At 44.1% G+C, this 22275-nt stretch overlaps 1 protein-coding gene across 4 annotated transcripts in view; it reads left to right on the top strand.

Annotated features, from left to right (window-relative positions):
- Positions 1 to 22275, top strand: part of LOC130275486 (coagulation factor XIII B chain-like) — an 89483-nt gene that overhangs the window by 15860 nt on the left and 51348 nt on the right. The window contains exons 1-2 of one of the 4 annotated variants that reach the window (XM_056523528.1): positions 15326 to 15746; positions 17667 to 17800. The exons of 2 other annotated variants lie outside the window; for them this stretch is intronic. In XM_056523528.1, coding sequence (XP_056379503.1) covers positions 17731 to 17800 — 70 coding nt within the window. In that variant the 5' untranslated portion in view covers positions 15326 to 15746; positions 17667 to 17730. Of the gene's footprint in view, positions 1 to 15325; positions 15747 to 17616; positions 17801 to 22275 lie in introns of those variants that run through there. One more of the 4 variants, XM_056523527.1, reaches the window with a different exon arrangement.

Here is a 22275-nt window from a genome sequence, read left to right as displayed (position 1 = left end):
TCTCCTGTACATATATGATTTTTAATCTACATGTATTAAGAAAATCAGACATTACAAAGCATACTATTGGGGTAGGATCACACGTGACGGAGTGGACTTGGCGACTCGCAGGCCCCCTGTGTGGCTGTTCGTAGCAGCGGATTACCGTTGCGAGCAGGCCAGGGGTGGAGCGAGGCGGGGGAACAGCGGTGGCAACAGCTGGAGGCACAAAATGGGTCGGGTCACCGGCGGATCCACAATGTAAAATACGCTGCAAATTCATTACGTTTGACCCTACCCTTAAACAGCTCAAATAAGAGACGTGAGGGTCCTGATAAATAAAGAGATGTGGTTCTGATGAAACATGGGAATAAAAGCACAGCAGTCAATTTACAATGGGGTGAGCAGTTGCCCATAATAAAAGAAGCAAGCCGATTGGTTGCTATGGGTCAACTTTTCCTCTGCACATGTTTTGATAATTCTCCCCCAGTGGGGGAGACTTATCAACGTTATATGCCTTATATGACCATGTCATATAGAACAGTTATTGGCAGAGGGATCAGGTTGAAGGGTATCCTAAATAAAGTGAAGATGTGATTAATCTTTGTACAGTGACCCTCCGACCTACGATGGCCCCGACATACGATCATTTCAACATACGATGGCCTCTCAGAGGTCATCGCATGTTGAAGGCAGCATCAATATACGATGCTTTTGTATGTTGGGGCCATCGCATAAATGGCTATCCGGCAGCACAGACTGCTTCAGCTGCCACCGGATAGCCGTTTACTGTGCCCCGTGCCCTGTGCTGACGATCACTCACCTGTCCTCGGGGCTCCGGCGCGTCCTCTTCGGGATCCCCTGCATCATCGGCGCTCTCCATCGTCGTCATCACGTCGCTGCGCACACCGTCCCGTCATCCAATAGGAGCGATGCGTAGCGACGTGATGGCGGCGACGGAGAGCGAGGATGCCGGGGAAGCAGAGACCTTGCCGGAGCGTCGGGGACACCCCGGGGACACGGCGACAGCGATGGAAGGCGACATCCAGAGCAGCGGTGATGAGCAGTGATGGGTCCAGAGCGGTGGGGACAGGTGAGTATAACCTCCAATACCAGTGGTCTTCAACCTGCGGACCTCCAGATTTTGCAAAACTACAACTTCCAGCATGCCCGGACAGCCGTAGGCTGACCGGGCATGCTGGGTGTTGTAGTTTTGCAACATCTGGAGGTCCGCAGGTTGTAGACCACTGTCCTATACTTTACATTGCACGGATCCCTCAACATACGATGGTTTCAACAAACGATGGTCCGTTTGGAACGGATTACCATCGTATGTCGAGAGACAACTGTATAGTGTTTCTCAAAAAACTTTTATGGATGTTAATATGTGTACAGACTTGTTAGTCCAAGTTAATGAGTAAGTCAACTTATTTCCACTTTGGATGAATTGTATTGTTTAACTTTTATTCCATTATTACTTTATTTCCGCTCCTCACCAATTAGATTTTAAAATGTTTTGCCCCCCATTTTTTATTTATTTTTTGAGACCCAAAAGCATCACTCTCAGAGTCACGTTGAAAGCAATGGCATTCAGCACCTCAGTGCACATGGCAAAATCTCTAAGGTTAGGTTCAGACTACGGAAGTTCCGCCTGTAATTCCTCTTTGAAATTGCAGGCGGAAATTCCGCTTGCTAAAATGTACCGTGTAGTGAATGATTTTCCGTTCACAAATTCACACTTCGGAATTTGTGAAGCGGAATTTGTGAACGGAAAATCCGCTTGGAAATTTCCGCCTGAAGAAAGGAGTTGCTCCTTCTTGAGGCGGAAATCCGCACGGAACACATTGCAGTCTATTGGAGACTGCAGTGTCCGCGCGGTCCTAGCGCCGACTGATTCAGTCAGCACTGGCCGCACTCTCGGGGCGGAAATTTTCTGCCCGGAGATTCCGTAGTCTGAACCTAGCCTAAGTCTCTAAAGTTCCCACAGGGAAAGCAAAATACAGAAACTGGGGGAGATCTCTCAAAACCTGTGCAGAGGAAAAGATGCACAGTTGTCCATAGCGACCAATCAGATCGCTTCTTTTATTTAAAAAAAAAAAGCCTGTAAGAAATACAAGAAGTGATCTGATTGGTTGCTATGGGCAACTTTTTCACTGTACAGATTTTGAGAATCCAAATGGCCAAACTCCAAATGAGGACAAATGCCACTCCAAAATAAATTAAGCACACTATAAGTATGATGCTCAAATTGGGACACATTTAGCAAACGACAGGTTGGGGCAACGTTATGCAGTTGACCCTATCCACCAATACACTGGTTTCATTCTATTTTCCAGAGGACTGGAAGATACAAAATTAGCCTGGAAATGAGTTGCTAAGGGCAACATCACCACCTTTTAGTCAAATAAGATGTGAAAAAACTGCCCCATAGTTGTGGCAGTACTTACTTTATCTATTAGAATCTCTATTTCACGATCAGAATTCTTTTTTGTCTTTTTTTTTTTTATCACAAAAGGCCCTCTTTCTTGAAGTCAAGCCAGAACTCCCATCTGGCTCCAAGATTTGCGAAGATCGGCCACCAACATTATGGGCAACCTGGATTAAAAATAAAAAACAACAATAAAACGAAACAGAATTTTACAAAAACAAGAAGGTGTAAAAAAATAAAATAAAAAAAAAACACTAAAACAACAGAGAGTTAACTGGGTTCCTAACTACCTTTGCTGGGTAAACACGAACTCTCACAGCAGAGTGACAATGAGAACGTCAATGTTCCGAGAAGAAAATTACATCTCACAGCAAATTGTGAGCTAAAAAAAATATTTGCGCTGAATTTACTAAGGTCCGTGCGCCTTTTTGATAAATAAAGCGCACGACTGTCAAAATCGTTGCAAAAAAAAAAAAAAAAACATCATTAAAAATAACATATCACATAACATTTAGAAATCTCCCCCAATGTTTTTAAAAAGTTCATTTACCGTATATACTCAAGTATAAGCCGACCCGAATATAAGCTGAGGCCCCTAATTTGACCCCAAAAACCCAGGAAAAGTTATTGACTCGACTATAAGGCTAGGGTGGAAATACATCATCCCCCCCTGTCATCATCCAGACCCCTGTCATTATCCCCCTCTTCATCATCACCGCCTGTCATCATCACCCTGTCATCATCCCCCCCCTCATCATCACCGCCTGTCAATCCCTTCATCAGTGGTCTTCAACCTGCGGACCTCCAGATGTTGCAAAACTACAACTCCCAGCATGCCCGGACAGCCATCGGCTGTCTGGGCATGCTGGGAGTTGTAGTTTTGAAACATCTGGAGGTCCTCAGGTTGAAGACCACTGCGGCCTTCGTCATCATCCAGACCCCCCCTTTAGTTTTCTACTCACCTTCCCTCTGTGGGAAGGAAGGGTGAGCTGGTCCAGGCCATCTACGCTCCGGGCCCCGGACTTGTGACCTTGCCTTGACGACAACGCACAGGGATGTCAATGTGCAGAAACGGACGTCCCTGTGCGTCGTCGTCAAGGTAACATCACTAGTCCAGGGCCGCAGTGGAGAAGAGGGCCTCCCGGTGAAGATGGACACGACTAACCCTCCCCACCGGACGGTCCCTGTAGCATAGATGGCCCGGACCAGCTCACCCTTCCTTCCCACCAAGGGGAGGTGAGTAGAAAACTAAAGGGGGGGGGGGGGGGTCTGGATGATGATGATGAAGGCCCAGGATTGACAGGTGGAGAGTTCACTGGAGTATAAGCCGAACCATGAAGTCTACTTTTGCTTGTTTGTGTACTCTCTGACTTGTAAGGTGCTGTGGAATATGTTGGTGCTATTTAAATAAGTTTATTACTACAACTGCCCCCGGACCGTAACCTGTCTTGATTCTGCTCATTATTTTCAATGACCCTTATCTGCCTTAGGAATGTACAATATTTTTTGTATTTTTGTAATTGTAACACTTTGGACATTAAAAGACAGTATAGTGTTCTGCTCTTAACTTATTGACACTTGCAAAGTATAAGAAAATATAATAGGATAAAATAGGCAGATGTGGCTTCCAAGTCATATGCAGTGAGGTTCATTCACAAAACATGAAAAAGTGGTGGTTTGCTGTGAACAATTGCTTCTCGAACACTGCACCATGAAAAGGAACATTAGTAAACAGTACATTCAGATTACATATTGCCCACTGTAAATATACATGTGATATTAAAGGGGTATTCCAGGAAAAAAATAATATTTCAACTGGCTCCAGAAAGTTAAACAGATTTGTAAATTACTTCCATTAAAAAATCTTCATCCTTCCAATAATTATCAGCTGCTGAAGTTGAGTTGTTCTTTTCTGTCTGGCAATATTGCTCTCTGCTGGCATCTCTGCTTGTCTCAGGAACTGCACAGAGTAGAAGAGGTTTGCTATGGGGATTTGCTTCTACTCTGGACAGTTCCCGAGACAGGTGTCATCAGAGAGCACTCAGACAGAAAAGAGCAACTCAACTTCAGCAGCTCATACTACTGAAAGATTAAGATTTTTTAATAGAAGTAATTTATAAATCTGTTTATATTTCTGGAGCCAGTTGACATTTAAAAAAATGTCAACTGGCACCAGATAACCCCTTTAACCACTCGCCAACTGCAAGATTTCTATAAAGAGAAATGAACATCTCTCGGCCGAGAAGTTGAGTTCCCCCCTGATAATAACTCACAATCGCAGCGGGTCTTAGGAGTGAGACCTGGTGCGATCAACAACTTTTGACATGTCTGATCAATATGTCTAAAGTTTTTTTCATGACAGTATGACAGTAATGCTTTAGAGCATTACTGTCACGTGAAAAACTTTTGACACAGACATGTCAAAGTTTTGATGGATAGATAGAGGTGGGGGAACCTCTTGGTTAGGGGTTCAATGCCCGGCTCACTTTTCTCTCCCCATCTTGTTGCATAAGACTGGCTTCGTTGTAACTATTAATGCCCATCTGATGCAACAAAGTGACAGTAATGCATTAAAATGTTTGGGTGGTCAGAATATAGCTCTGCAAGGACATTTAAAAATTTGCAAGGGCATGGAGTCCATGAGAGTCAGCTGTCAGTCACAGTAATAAGCTGTCCGTGCCTTCCCGATTGCTGCATACATAGTGCCCAATGAGCGTTGTGTATACAGCTCATCAGGGGCCATCTGATTCACATGCTCGCTGGGTGCCAGGTAACTGCAGACCAAGATCAACCCTGCAGTAAATGTCAGTGAGTTAGAAAAGTATTATAGAGCTAAAATGCCCCTAAAGGTCTTAAATGACCTTATAAGGGGCACGATGTGTGTGTATAAAAAAATTAAGAATAAAAATATATCACAAAATATAAAAAAGAGCAAATGGCCCGAATGACAGCTAACTACTGTTTACACAATAAACTGTTGTATGTATCACCTGCTATAGACTACATCACATGAAAGCTAGTTGACTGCTTTCACACATTTCATGTGATGCTGCTGTTGACAAAATTATACACATAATAATAAATAAACAAAGCTGAGCCTCACAAGATCAACCATCATCAAGCGGTCACACCGAACAACACAAAGAACCTATAAAGATTGAAAAATTAAAGTTAAAACGTTAAAATATCCTTTATCCTAATTCGATATAGAATTGTACTTGCATGTTCGCACATTCAGGTTTTTAACCCCGTTTCCGAGTCCTTAAGGACTCAGGGAGTATGGGTATGCCCTGCATCCTTCCTGCCCCTGCCGCTCACGGAGCAGGGATGGGACTGGGATGCCTGCTGATATCGTTCAGCAGGCATCCTGGCATATCCCCCAGGGGGGTCCTGAGGTCCTCCCATATAGGCGAACACCGCAAATCGCCGGTCAATTCAGACCAGCCATTTGTGGCTATTCCAGGTCAATCGGGTCTCTGGTGACCCGGAAGAAAAAGGTGAATGGGGCTGTCCATGTGAATGTACCCTAAAAACACTACCCTACACTACACTACACAAAATAAAAAGTAAAACACTACATACCCCTACACAGTTGTAGCCCCCCCCCTCCCCCCCCCCCCCAAAAGTAATGTACAGCACTGTTTCCAAAACGGAGCCTGAAGCTGTTGAAAAACAACTCACAGTATTACCGGACAGCCACTGACTGCCCAGGCATGCTGGGAGTTTTGTAACAGCTGGAGACACCCTGTTTGGGAAACACTGCCATAGGATATTTTTGTGGCGGATTCAAATCCCCAATTTAGGCCTCAAATGCGCATGGTGCTCTCTCGCTTTGTTACAAATTTTGGGGGGCTTTTTCTCCTTTTACCCTTTATGAAAAGGTAAAGTTGAGGTCTACACCAGAATGGTAGTGTAAAAAAAAAAAATAAAAATTTTTACACTAACATGCTGGTGTTGCCCCATACTTTTAATTTTCACAAGCGGTAAAAGGAAAAAAAGACCCCCAAATTATGTAACGCAATTTATCCCCATATGTGGGCGTAAAGTGCTCTGCGGGCGCACAACATGGCTCAGAAGTGAGAGCATGCCATGTACATGAGAAGTTTAAATTGGTGATTTGCACAGGGGTAGCTGATTACACAGCAGTTCTGACATAAACGCAAACCAATAAATACCCACATGTGACCCCGTTTTGGAAACTACACCCCTCACGGAATGTAACAAGGGGTATAGTGAGCCTTAACACCCCACAGGTGTTTGACAAATTTTTGTTAAAGTTGGATGTGAAGATAAATAAAAATAGTCACTAAAATGCTGGTGTTACCCTACATTTTTCATTTTCACAAGGGAGAATAAGAAAAAAGACCACACCTTATTACATTACGTGAGTGGTATAGTTTCCAAAATGGGGTCATATGTGGGGGGGGGGTCCACTGTTCTAGCACCACGGGGGGCTTTGTAAACACACATGGCCTCCCACTTCTATCCCAGCCAAATTCTCTCACCAAAAGCTCAATGGCGCTCCTTTTCTTCTGAGCATTGTAGTTTGCCAGCAGAGCACTTTACATCAACATATGGTGTATTTCCTTACTCAGAAGAAATGGGGTTACAAAGGGGTAACACCAGCATTTTGGTGAAAAAAATCTAATTCATTTTCATGTCCAAATTTAGCAGAAATTTGACAAGGCTCAATGTACTCTTGTTACGTTCCTTGAGGGGTGTAGTTTCCAAAATAGTATACCATGTGTTTTGTTTTTTTTTGCTGTTCTGGCACCATAGGGGCTTCCTAAATGCGACATGCCCCCCAAAAACCATTTCAGCAAAATTTGCTTTCCAAAAGCCAAATGTGATTTCTTCTCTTTTGAGCATTTTAGTGCGCCAGCAGAGCACTAGACGTCCACACATGGGATATTTCCATATTCAGAAGAGATGGGGTTACAAATTTTGGGGGCATTTTCTCCTATAACCCCTTGCAAAAATGTAAAATTTGGGGGAAACCAGCATTTTAGTGGAAAAAAAATTAATTTACACATCCAACTTTAACGAAAAGTCTTCCAACACCTGTGGCGTGTTAATGCTCAGTGGACCCCTTGTTATGTTCCTTGAGGGGAGTAGTTTCCAAAATAGTATGCCATGTTGGTTTTTCTTTTTGCTGTTCTGGTACCATAGGGGCTCCCTAAATGTGACATGCCCCCGAAAAACCATTTCAGAAAAACTCCCTCTCCAAAATCCCATTGTCGCTCCTTCCCTTCTGAGCCTTGTAGTGCACCCACAGAGCACTTTACATCCACATATGAGGTATTTCCTTACTCAAGAGAAATTTGGTTACAAATTTTGTTTTGTTTTTTCAAAATTTTCATGAAATTTGGGGATTTTTCACCAAAATGGATGCAAATAACGATGAAAATTTACCACTGTGTTAAAGTAGAGTATGTCACAAAAAAACTATCTTGGAATCAGAATAATCATTAAAAGTATCCCAGAGTTATTAATGCAAAAAGTGACAGTGGTCAGAATTGCAAAAAGGGGCTGAGTCCTTAAGGGGAAAAAGGGCTCAGTCCTTAAGGGGTTAAAGGGTCATTTGTTATAACTATTGAACTACTGAACGTGTGAACACACCCTAGGGGCCTTTTTACACAGGCCACGGCTTTCCCCGATAACAAGTGGTGAACTCAGTGATCGGTGCCCGTTTGCTGAGCTAGATTTATTGTACAGCCCTTAAATTCCTTATTATTGGTCACACATCACCTGTTTAGCTGGTGAACAAGCTCATTCATTGGCTCTTTTACAAGGACCAATCATCGTTTCTAGGAAAGCTCATTTGCCATTATACATTCCGCAGCCCATGTGAAAGGGTCTTTAATAGGTTGTCCCACAAAGCAACACTGGTAAAATGCAGTGTGTACCAAGAGTAAAAATGTGCTGATTTTTGGTAAAGTAACTTACACTCACCTAGCTTCCTCTCTGAACTGTGACTCTGCTGTTGCCACAATCCCCTTTGCTTACATGTACAGAGGAGACCAACCAGGGCCGGCCCAAGACATTGTGCTGCCTTGGTCCAGGAGTGAAATGCTGCCCATAAAAAAACAAAGAAAAAAAAAAACAATGGAGGACACGCTCAAAAAACGCAATTCTGGGGTTTTGTACTTATTACGCTATTTACCGTATGAGATTAGTAGTGTTATATTTTAATAGTTCGGACAATTATGCATGCAGTGATATGTTTTTATGCTTTTTTTATATGGGAAAGGGGGGATTTGAACACATAATATAGAAAGAGTTAATGTGTGTGTTGTTTTTTTTTAAACTTTATGAATTCATTTTTAACACTTTTATAAAAGTCAATAACACTTTATTGACTTTTAGGAGGAATCAATAGATTCTTCATACAGAACAATGCAGTTCCATAGAACTTCATTGATCTGTGTGCTCTGTGATCATTTGATAGAGCCTGGTCCAGCCAGGCTCTATCAAATGTAGAGTGAACTACCCCACTAGACCACCAGGGAGCATTTAAAGGTCCCTTTAGACGCCGGTGTCAACTTTGACAGCAGTGATCTAAAGGGTTAATTGCCGGCTGCAGCGATCGTTGCATGCCGGATATTAGCGGCAGCTCCCAGCTACAGGAATCAGCTGGGGGTCACTGGGTATGGAGCGGGCTCAAGTCCGGAGCCCGTTCCATACATCCTCAGCATCACTATGATGAACTAGGTCCATCAGGGGTCGCAAAGGGGTTAAAAATGTCCTCTGCATACAAATATGTGATATTGCCTTAAAACAAAGAACAATAGTAAGCCATTGCAAACAAGTTCCCATGCACCCAATACACCATTGTGCCAAATTTGGGATCAAATGGTTCAGGTGTTTGGATGTCTATAGAGGACAAACAGACATCAGTTTGAAAGGGGTACTCCGGTGGAAAACTATTTATTTTCTGTCTGACCAAAGTGCTCTCTGCTGACACCACTGTCCATGTCAGGAACTGTCCAATGCAGGAGAGGTTTTCTCTGGGGATTTGCTCTGGACAGTTCCTTACATGGACAGAGGTGGCAGCAGAGAGCACTGTGGACAGACAGAAAATAAATTCAAAAAGAAAGCTAGCAGGTGTGGACTCTGCTGCTAGCTCACCTAGCATAAGGGACTGGGGAAAACACCCTTTCATTACCTGCAACCCTGTCTGATTGTCACAATATTTAGAGTAAAATACTTGCAGCACAATTTCTGAAGAGAGGGTTCCTGTCCCCAACATGTAGAAGAACAATGGCGCAGCAAGATCAATTTAAATAAAATGTGTGATTTATTCCATGTTAGATGCAATGGTTCAGTTCTACAATATTCTCAGGCATGTGGTACATACAAATTAGTGGCCTTAACCCCTTACCGACCGCGGACGTAAATGTATGTACTGGTTTGGCGGTACTTCGCGCACCAGGACGTACATTTACGTCCTGTGTATGACCGCAAGCATCAGAGCGGTGCTCGCGTCATACATGGCAGGTTCAGGCTGCTATCAGCAGCCAGGGACCCGCCGGTAATGTCCGACATCCGCGATAACATGGATGTCCGCCATTAACCCCTCAGATGCCGTGATCGGTTCAGATGCGCATGATAAAATAGATGATCGGATCGCACGCAGCGCTGCCGCTGTGATCCGATCATCTGTAATGGCGGCCGGAGGTCCCCTCACCTGCCTCCGTCCTTTTCCCAGCGTCTTCTGGTCTGAGATCGAGCAGACCAGAGCAGAAGATGACCGATAAAACTGATCAGTGCTACGCTCTATGCATAGCACTGAACAGTATTAGCAATCAAATGATAGTCCCCTATGGGGACATAAAAATTATTTTTAAAAAAAGTTGAAAAATGTAAAAATAAAAAGTTAAGAAAAAGTGAAAAATGCCCTCCCTCAATAAAAATGATAATTGTCTGTTTTTCCCACTTGACCCCCAAAAAGCGCAAAAATATTTTTTATAAACATATTTGGTATCGCCATGTGCGTAAATGTCCAAACTATCAAAATATAATGTTAATGTTCCCGTATAGTGAACGGCATAAACGTAAAAAATCGAAAAATTTTAAAATATGCAGCTTTTTGTCACATTTAATTCCCAAAAAAATTTATAAAAATTATCTAAAAGTTTTATATATGCAAATGTGGTATCAATAAAAAGTACAGATGACAGCACAACAAAGGAGCCCTCATACTGCCCTATTTACAGAAAAATGAAAAAGTTATAGGTGGTCAAAATAGGGCGATTTTAGATCACTAATTTTGTACAAAAAGTTTTAGATTTTTTTTAAACGGTACAAAAATATAAAAGTATCTAGTCATGGGTATCATTTTAATCATATTGACCCAGAGAATAAAGAACACATGTCATTTTCACCGTAAAGTGTACAGTGTGAAAACAAAACCCTCCAAAATGGGCAAAATTGTGGTTTTCATTTAAATTTCCTCCCTAAAAAAATATTTTTTGGAGTTCACCGTACATTTTATCGTAAAATGAGAGGTTTCATTAGAAAGTACAGTCGGTCATGCAAAAAACAAGCCCTTATATGGGTCTGTAGATGGAAATATAAAAGAGTTATTGACCTGGTCCTTAAGGTGAAAATGGGCTTGATCCTCAAGGTGTTAAAGGGGTACTCCAGCCCCAAGACATCTTATCCCTTACCCAAAGGATACGGGATAAGATATCTGATCGCGAGGGTCCCCAATATAGCATGTATCACCAGGGCCGGACTGGGACCAAAAATAGGCCCGGGCATTTTAGAATAAGCAGCCCATTTTTTGGGTGGCGTTCCGACTGCTGAGACCCCCGACTGATCACCTCAGTTTAGGCGGCTTTCCAGCTTTAACTCCCATCATGTCTGGAGAACCTCAGGAATAATGGGAGTTGTAGAGCCACAGATTGGGGAACAGTTTAATCCATCATCCCTGTAGAACTTAAAATTGACTACGGCTCTGATGGGACAGTCAGGAGAATACGCAATATCAGCCACTACATCTGATGGGACAGTCAGGAGAATAGAATATATCAGTGACCTGAGTGACATCTTCTCTGTTGGTCCAGACACCAGGACTTCATCCAGCTACATCTTCTCTGCAGAGTATGACATCAGGAGATCGTTGGCTCACTTTGCCAGCAGATCCTTATCCTCTACATTAAAAAAATAATTAATATAACGCTGCCAAACATTGTGACCCCTGAAAAGAACCCTGACACACATTGTACCCATTATAATAATACTGCCACACACTGTTTCTTCTCAGATCAGCTTAATCCCACCCCTGCACTGTCTTCCTCTATCCCCTCCTTCAGGCCCCTCTGTCCTCCTCCTCCAGACCCCTCTGTCCTCCTCCTCCATTCTCCTTTGTCCTCCTTCATTCTCCTCCTCCAGACCCCTTTGTCCTCCTCCCTCATACTGCTCCAGACCCCTATGTCCTCCTTCTCCAGACCCATCTTTACTCCTCCATCTTCCTTCTGACCCCTCTGTCGTCCTCCTCCTCCTCAATACCATTTTTTTCTCTTCTCCTTCAAACCCCTCTGTCCTCCTCCATCCTCCTTCAGACCCCTCTTTACTCCTCCATCGTCCTCCTCCTGACAACTCTGTGTCCTCCTCCGCCCTTCTCCAGCAGACCCCTCTTTCCTCCTCCATCCTCCTTCTTCAGAGCCCTCTGTCCTCCTCTAGACCCATCTGTCCTCTTCCATCCTCCAGGCCTCTCTTTTCTCTTCTCCTCCAGACCACTTTGTCCTTCTCCATTCACCTTCCTCAGACCCCTTTGTCCTCCACCACTCTCCTCCTTTAGACTCATCTGTCCTCCTACATCCACCTCCTCCAGACCCCTCTGTCCTCCTCCTCCAAACCCCTCTGTCCTCCTCCTCCACCATCCTGCCCCAGACCCCTCTGTCTTCCTCTATCCTTTTCCACTCTCTTGCTCCAGACCCCTCTATCCTCCTCATCCATCCTCCTCCGCCCTCCTGCTCCAGACCCCTCTTTACTCCTACATCCTCCTCCTCCACCTGACCCCACTGTTCTCCTCATCCAGGACCCTCTGTCCTCCTCAGTCCTTCTCCTCCAGACCCCTCTGTCCTCCTCCTACATCCTCTTCTGCCCTCCTACTCCAGACCTCTCTGTCCTCCTCTATCCTCCTCCTCCAGACCCTCTGTCCTCCTCCATCCTCCAGGCCCCTCTGTCCTCTTCCTCCAGACTCCTCTTTCCTCCTCAACCCTCTTCCTCCAGACTCCTTTTTCCTCCTCCTCCAGACCCCTCTATCCACCTTTATTCTCCTTCTCCAGACCCTTCTTTACTCCTCCTGACGTCTCTGTACTCCATCCTTCTCCTGACCTATCTTTCCTCCTGCGTCCTCCTCAATACCTCTGTTTTCTCTTCTTCTCCAGACCAATCTGTCCTCCTCAAACCCCTTCTGCGGGCCCCCCTGTTCTCCTTCATCCTTCTCCACCAGACCCTACTTAACTCCTCCATCCTACTTTGTCCTCCAGACTTCTCTGTCCTCCTCCTGACCCCTCTGTCCTCCTCCTCCAGACCCCTCTGTCCTCCTCTTCCAGACCTCCTTTTCCCTACTTCTCCAGACCTCTATGTCCTCCTCCTCCAGACTCCTCTGTCCTCCTCCAGACCCCCATTTCCCTACTCCTCCAGACTCCTCTGCCTTTCTCCGTTCACCTCCTCCAGAGCTCTCTGTCCACTGCAGACCCCTGAGGTCATGTTCAAATGGTGTTAATTGTGCTGAATTTCCACATGTAAAATGCGTAAAATACATACACACATCGCACATAAATACATACATACATAACACATACATACATCTGTCTAGCTTACACACATCATACATACATGCACATCATACATACACACATCATGCATATTCATACATTTCATACATAAACACATCATACACACATCTTATGCACAGCATACATATACACACACACATCATACATACACATTCTACACACATATCATACATATATACGCACATCATACATATTCACACATCATACATACACCAGCCGCCACCCCCACATCATACATTACATACACATCATACATTACATACATACTCACACACTGTACACACATCATACATTACATGCACATCATACATTACATACATACTCACACACTGTACACACATAATACATTACATACACATCATACATTCCATACATACTCACACACTGTACACACATCATACATTACATACAAATCATACATTCCATACATACTCACACACTGTACACACATCATACATTACATACATACACACTGTACACAGATCATACATTCTATACATACTCACACACTGTACACAGACCATACATTACATACACATCATACATTACATACATACTCACACACTGTACACACATCATACATTACAAACACATGATACATTACATACATACTCACACACTGTACACACATCATACATTACACATGATACATTACATACATACTCATACACTGTACACACATCATACATTACATACACATCAAACATTACATACTCACACACTGTACACACATTCCATACACATCATACATTACATACATACTTACACACTGTACATACATCATACATTAGATACATACTTACACACTGTACACACATCATACATTCCATACGAATCAAACATTACATACTTACTCACACCCTGTACACAAACACAATAAAACATACACACATAATACATATACTCACACATAAATCATACACACATCATACACACACCTCACATAACACATACATGCAAACATCATACATACACATGATACATAACCTCCTCCCCCCCCAGTCCTCAGCCTCTTCACCTGCATACGCCGTGAGTTCAGGGTGATCAGGTCCCGGGGATCCAGGGTATGAGGCAGCGCTAAGCCGCACGGAAGCTCTAGTGCCCTGGGTAGGCCAAAGCAAAGGCCCGTGCTACAGTAGCGCAGCCCGGGGGTTTGGGAGGTGCCTGGGGCGGGGGGTTTCAGCATTTTAGTTTGGAAGGGGGCACTGCTGGGGGCCCCTACATAGAAGGAACCCCCCCGCGGGGGCAGCGGGGGCCTCCGCTACGCCACCACCGCCAGGAATATGTTGCCGCAGATGTTGGGGTCAGAGGCAGAAAAGGAGCGCCGACACCCATCTGCTTGCCAGCCTCCACTTCTTCCTGGGCGCCAGGAGCAAGCAGACATCGTGCCTATACGGTGCACGTTTGCCTCCAGCAAATCTGCTGCAGCAGGACGAGGGGTAAGAGCGGCTGGAGCCGCAAACTTAGAAAAAAAAAAGTTTTTATACATTGCGTTGAGGCAGACGGCCCACTGGATGGCACGGTCACTGGGCAAATGCCCGGTGGGCCCGATTGCCAGTCCGGCCCTGTGCATCACCCACCTGGAAGCACTGCTGGAAGCACTGGAGGCTCTCAGTGTTATGCCTCCCGACCACGGGGACGGAGTATTGTGAGGTGACGACTCTGCCCCCGTGTGACATCTTGCCTGCCCCCTAAATGCAATTCTATGAGAGGGGGCGTGACGACCATCACGTCCCCTCCCATAGACTTGCATTGAGGGGGCGGGGTGTTACATCATGAGGGGTGGGGTTATGACTTTACGAGCTCCCGTCGCTGGCTCCAGCGTTTGGAACAGTTTGTTCATTACGCTGAGCAGCAGAGTACCCCTTTAATGCCCATCAGATGCAACAAAGTGACAGGAATGCATTAAAACATTTGGGTGGTCAGCAAATAGCTCTGCAAGGATGTTTAAAAAAAATCTTGGGAGTGTGGCCTGGCTGCCGAGGACACTGGCCGCATAGTGAGTAGGCTCCGTGTTTGAGGCCTATTAAAGCGACTTTAACCAGCGGTTCCTACCTTGAGAAACACACCAGCTAATAACTACTGCTCATCATGGCCGGCCGCAGAAAGAGAGTTCCGAAGCAGGGAACACTCCAAAAATTTTGTTTCACCATGCCGAGCGGGCTCAGCAAGATGGTGCCACGCCAGGCTCCCGCGCTTCTCCTCCTTGCTCACTCGAAGACCAGCACTCCCCTGCCTCCTCTCATCCCAGGAGGTCGAGCTCGGACCTAGCACTGTTCGCGACTGCATCTCATCTCCCACAGGCGAGAACTCCGGATCACCGATCTCCAGCTTCTGCCCGCAGCACGGAGGACCTCTGATCGGTGAGGAAAAGTGCTTCTCCTCTTGCTCCGGACCTCTCGGCATCCACGCCATCTGCTTCCCCGTTCTCCAGCCCGGCCAAGCAGAGAGCAAGGCTGCTGCCTGCTACAGCTGCTGGGGATACAGGTGACACTAAATGGGGAGATGTCCTGATTCCTCTCCCAGCTGTGAGTACATCTTTAGATGCAATTACTGTGTCGGGGCATGCTTGGTCCAGTGAATTCGGCAGTGGTGGAGCTGGGGGGCAGGGTGGATCACATTGAGAACAAGCTAGAAGAATTCTCTGACTCGCAGAATACCTTAATTGACTCTCACACCTCCTTAGAGGAGACAGTGATCATGCTGAAAGCGAAAATCTCTGATTTGGAAGATAGGAGCAGGAGAAATAATGTTAAATTACGTGGCATCCCTGAGTCGGTTCAGCCTGGTGATATTCCCCAATATGTCCACTCTTTATTACAAGCAGTGCTCCCATCCTGCACAACACATGAGCTTGAAGTAGACAGGGTGCACAGAGTGCCTCGTCCAAAACATTTGGATGACTCTTTCCCCAGAGATGTCCTAGCGAGGATACACTTTTTTACGATTAAGGAAAGAGTAATGGAATACTACAGAAGAAATAGAGGACTGCCTGCCCCATATCATAAAGTTTCTATCTATGCTGATCTGTCTGCGGCTACCCTCCAGGCACGGAAAAACCTTCAACCTGTTACACAGGCACTACGATTGGCAAACATTCCCTATAGATGGGGCTTCCCCATGAGACTTTTGATTTGCAAAGATAACAATATTCACGTGATCCGCTTGCTAAACGAAGGTCTTGCCCTTCTGTCGGATCTGCATATTCAACCTGCCCCTTTGAGACAACAACCTGGAGCAGCACCCTTATCTCAGATCAATAGAGAATGGCTGTACACTTGAAGTAGAGGTGGTAACTAATAGGATAACAATTCAGTGACTTAGGCCTCGTGTCATTGGCTTCTGTCTTCTGGTTACAGTGTGGACTGACTGTTTTTTACCTGATTCATATGTGATATGCACTAACTGTTATTTCGTGACCCGTGCATATGTAGTGCCACCCTTGCTCCATACTGGAGTGGTGCATGCTAGCTGGGAGGCACGCCACTTCATTGTACATAAATGTTCGATACTTACTCTGACATACTTTCACTCCTCAACCCATGGTAGTTAAAATAGCCTGTATCAATGCGAATGGTCTGAATTCCACTGACAAAAGATCCCACTTGTGGAAGGAAGCCCGCTCCCTTAGGTGTGATATCCTTTGTGTTCAGGAGACACACTTATTGGAAAAGGATGCTTCAAGAGTAAAGTTCCCCTCTTTCCCACATCTCTATCACTCCCATTTCTCATCTAAATCTAGAGGCACATTTATAGCTATTGGTAATACTGTCTCCTTTACAATGAAAGAGGTTATTTCAGATCCCAATGGCCGCCTTCTTATTCTGTGCTGTACGGTCAACCATATTCCCCTTATGATAGTGTCCAAATATGCACCTAACCGCAATCACCTACGCAACCTTAACAGAGTTATACACAGAGCCAGTAAATGTAACTAAGGATCACTAATAGTGGGAAGTGACTTTAATTTAGTTGTGAACTCGACTTTAGACTCCACCGCCTCCTCCCGGACGCAATCCATGTCTCTAGCAGACTGGGCATGGACAAATGAGTTATATGATGCATGGCGCATTAACCATGGTGATGAAAGGGACTTTACTTTTCTCTCCCAGGTACACAATACACAATATGCTTTTCATAGATAGAGAATTGCTACAACATCTCAAAGAATCCACTATAGAGGATATCACGTGGTCCGATCATTCTCCTGTTACTCTTACACTAAATGACTCAGTTTCCTCATCAACCTCCTACTTGTGGTGTATTAGCACCTACTTGCTGTCCCACCGGGAGTACTCTCAGAAAATAAGAGGATGTTTCTGCTTACTTTTAAAAGTGTGATTTCACTCTGGAATTGTCACAAGGCAGTAATCAAGGTTCTATGTATTAAATATGGATCAGTCCTCAAGAAACTTAGGGAGCAAAAACTAACCTCTCTTCTCCAAGAGGGCTCACCCCTCACCTAAAGCTGCTGAAGATCTCAGTGCCTTATGCTCTGAATTGCGCACCCACATGTTGGCCTCCTATGAGAAGGCTCATCGGAAGACCCAGGCTCGTTATTACTCACAGGATCATAAGGAAGGTAAATTGCTCGCACACAAACTGAAGGCCAGACAGCTTAAGTCCCGCATACCTTCCCTTATACATCCCACAACAGGAGTTAAATTGATCACTCCATCGGATATCGCAGAAGGCTTTAATGCCTTTTATGCATCTTTATATAACCTGAAAGACTCCACAACATCCCCGCCAAACTACGCATTTACTGTTAACCAATATCTAGGTGGACTTAACCAACCCTCATTAACTGAACAGCAACTCTCAGAACTAAACACCCCCATCATGCCTACAGAGGTCAAGAGGGTCATAGCCTCTCTGTTGTCTAATAAAGCCCCTGGACCCGTTGGTTTCACCAGCATGTACTACAAGTCTCTCTCTGCCAATGGTTGGGAGAGTGTGGAAGAGTTTTGTAATGAGGCGTTATCCATAGGCTCTTTCCCGAAGGAAAACCTTCAGGCCCTAATCACAACCATACCCAAACCGGGAAAACCTACCGACTTACCTTAAAATTTCTGGCCCATTTTCCTATTAAATCAGGATACCAAAATATATTCCAAGATTATAGCGCTCAGATTAGCTCCCATCCTACCAAACCTGATAAACTCAGACCAATCTGGTTTTGTACCGGGCTGACAAACAGCAGATTATACCCGATGTTTACTTAATATTCTCTATCACATTGAGGAGACTTCTACCCCAGCGCTACTACTAGCATTAGATGCCGAGAAGGCCTTCGACAGGCTACGCTGGTCGTATGCCTTCTTGGTTTTACAAACTATGGGATTCTCTGGTCCCATATTTTCTGCCATAAAAACATTATACACTTACCCTACAGCAATAGTTTTAATAAATGAAGAACTATCACAGGAATTCCAAATATCCAATGGTTCCCGACAGGGCTGCCCCCTCTCCCCCTTACTCTATATTTTATCTATCGAGCCCCTCGCACAAGCCCTCAGGCTAGATGAACAGGTTCGAGGAGTTGTGATGGTCACTCAAAGACACGTGGTTTCCCTACATGCGGATGACGTGATCCTGATGCTAACTGACCCCCAGAGCTCTCTTGCAGCAGTTCTCCACAACATTACAGTGTTTGGCCAACTTTCCTATTATTCACTGAACATTTCACAGACTCAAGCCCTGCCCCTAAATTTACCTAATCACACATTAGATACTCTCAAGCAAACGTATAAAATCGAGTGGAGACTACATGACATTTCCTACTTAGGTGTCCATTTATCTTACCCACATTCTACCCTCTTTCATCGCAACTATGAACCACTTTTACATGATCTGACAGCAGAAGTTCAGCACTTTTCCAGATCAGAAGTATCCTGGGTGGGGAGGATAGCCACCTTCAAAATGTTCTTACTCCCTAAACTACTGTTTCTATTTTGCTCCATCCCTATTTCCTTGCCCACTTCTTTTTTCCATTCAGCCCAGAAATTATTGTCTGACTTCCTTTGGTCTAATAAGACTCCCAGATTAACTAATTCCCCTCTGGTTAAGTCCGTGGACTCAGGGGGGCTTGGTATTCCGCACATTGCCAATTACTACCAGGCGACCCTGATTTCTCGAAAAATTGGTGGTCCTATTCTAGCCACTCACCCTGGGTGGGACTTGAGTCCTTCTACACCCGACCTTTATCACCCAAAGATCTGATGCTTCTTCCTTTGTGGAATCTCCCAGACGCCCACCTTTCACACCCTCTGAATCAGGGCCTCATACCGTGTGTGGAAGAGTTATCTTTCCACACTATTCGCGAGAGGACTTCCAGCTCCACAAACTATGCCTCTTTCCATATTGTAACATTCAATCTCTGACCTCAACCTAAAAAGTTGGCATCTCAAAGGTGTCAACTATACCGGACAACTTATGGATGTGAACGGTGTCAGACCCTTCTCAGATCTTCATGCTCCCCAATACTGATTTCCTTATTTACCTGCAGGTTAGGCATTTTCTACAATCTCTCCTCCCCTCCAAGCTGTCAATAGACAGATACACATTTCATTATCTATCCTCATCATTAAAAGGACTTAAACCTATATGCACTGCACTTACACGTTCAGATGAATGTGTAAAAAATTACCCTCTCAAATATTGGGACAGGGAACTCAACTTCACAGTCGAGGAAAAAGACTGGCAAACAGCCTTTCAACACATTAAAAGAGCCTTCCAGAGTACAACTCATTTAGAATCTGCCTATAAGATGATCTTAAGGTGGTATCTCACACCTGATCAACTGACAAAGATGTCTTCCGATCAATGCTGGCGAGGATGTGACTGGAGAGGAACTCTATCACACATTCTTTGGAGCTGCTCTCTAATTTTATCTTACTGGGTAGAGGTTAAAGATTGATTGAATTCCCTTTTACTGAGCACCACGGATTGGTCTCCCCAATCTATACTCCATTTCCTAGGCCTTCACACTTTACCCCGGACAACATAGGTTTGTTTTGCATAATTAGCATTATAGTGAAAATTACTCTTCCAATACATTGGAAAACCCCTACAATTCTATCCATTGACAATGTCCTCCAGAAACGTTGCACCACCTACGCCTTCGAATATATAATTTCTAGAGGCTCACCTGCCACAAATAAGTACTTGCACAGACCACATAGCCTTACTATCATTTTCTTATCAGACTAACCTTAGGATGGCATAACTCCAGTTTATATTTACTTACCATTGTTCATGGGTCGCACGCCCTAATTGGGATACCAATTGCTACACGTAACACCTGGAAGTAACATTTTGCTCTTTTGATCCATTCTCAGGTACTTTGTTGTATTGTTCTATGGATGCTACCCGCATCCTTTTGTGTTCCTTTTGGTTCGTGTTTTCGTGTGTTTTACAACCCATACATCATTGTTCTCTCTATCAAATGTGCCTTATATAATTTTTCTCATACAAGCTTGTTGCACGATAGCGACACATGGTAACCTACCAAGACTTACCTTTGAGGTAGCTGCGTCTACTCTCCTTTGAATATGTATTGAGTGTTTATATTCTGTTTAAAAAACTCAATAAAAAACAATTGAACGTGAAAAAAAAAATCTTTTCAGAATTTGCAAGGGCATGGAGTCCATAAGAGTCAGCTGTCAGTCACAGTAATAAGCTGTCCGTGCCTTCCCGATTGCTGCATACATAGTGCCCAATGAGCGCGGTGTATGCAGCTCATCAGGCACCATCTGATTCACATGCTCGCTGGGTGCCAGGTAACTGCAGACCCAGATCAACCCTGCAGTAAATGTCAGTGAGCAAGAAAAGCATTATAGAGCTAAAATGCCCCTAAAGGTCTTAAATGACACAATGTGTGTGTATAAAAAAAATTAAGAATAAAAATATATAACAAAATATAAAAAGAGAAAATGGCCGGAATAACAGCTAACTACTGTTTACACATTTAACTGTTGTATGTATCACCTGCTATAGACTACATCACATGAAAGCTAGTTGACTGCTTTCACACATTTCATGTGATGCTGCTGTTGACAAAATTATACACATAATAATAAATACACAAAGCTGAGCCTCACAAGATCAACCATCATCAAGTGGTCACACCGAACAACAAAAAGAACCTATAAAGATTGAAAAATGTAAGTTAAAACGTTAAAATATCCTTTATCCTTATTTGATATAGAATTATACTTGCATGTTCGCACATTCAGGTTTTTAAAGGGTCATTTGTTACAACTATTGAACTACTGAACGTGTGAACACACCCTAGGGGCCTTTTTACACAGGCCACGGCTTTCCTCAATAAAAAGTGGTGAACTCAGTGATTGGTGTTCGTTTGCTGAGCTAGATTTATTGTACAGCCCTTAAATTCCTTATTATTGGTCACACATCACCTGTTTAGCTGGTGAACAAGCTCATTCATTGGCTCTTTTACAAGGACCAATCATCGTTTCTAGGAAAGCTCATTTGCCATTATACATTCCTCAGCCCATGTGAAATGGGTTGTCCCACAAAGCAACACTGGTATAATGCAGTGTGTACCGAGAGTAAAAATGTGCTAATTTTTTATAAAGTAAGGCTGCATTCACATCACGATTTCTCCAATTTCTCCATCCAACCTGAGTACACGATTTTTATAACTTAAAATCGTATGAAATCGTATATAAAGTCGGATCCATTGACCTCCATTAAAAAATCGGATCCATTACACACATTCGATTTGATCCGCATCCGATTTCACACGATTTTTGTTCGGGTCTGAAATCGGGGTTGCCACAATCCCCTTTGCTTGCATGTGCAGAGGAGACCAAACAGGGTCGGCCCGAGACATTGTGCTGCCTGGGTCCAGGAGTGTAATGCTGCCCAAAAAAAAAATGGAGGACGCGATCAAAACAAGGAATTCTGGGGTTTTGTATTTACTACGCTATTTACCGTACGAGATTAGTAGTGTTGAATTTTAATAGTTCGGACAATTATGCACGCAGGGATATGTTTTAATGTTTTTTTTATATATGGAAAATGGGAAAGGGG

Source organism: Hyla sarda, chromosome 6 (assembly GCF_029499605.1).
Source record: "Hyla sarda isolate aHylSar1 chromosome 6, aHylSar1.hap1, whole genome shotgun sequence".
Classification (NCBI taxonomy): domain Eukaryota; kingdom Metazoa; phylum Chordata; class Amphibia; order Anura; family Hylidae; genus Hyla; species Hyla sarda.
The sequence above is the reverse complement of the archived record's forward strand: the minus strand, read 5'-3'. Positions and strand labels throughout refer to the sequence as shown.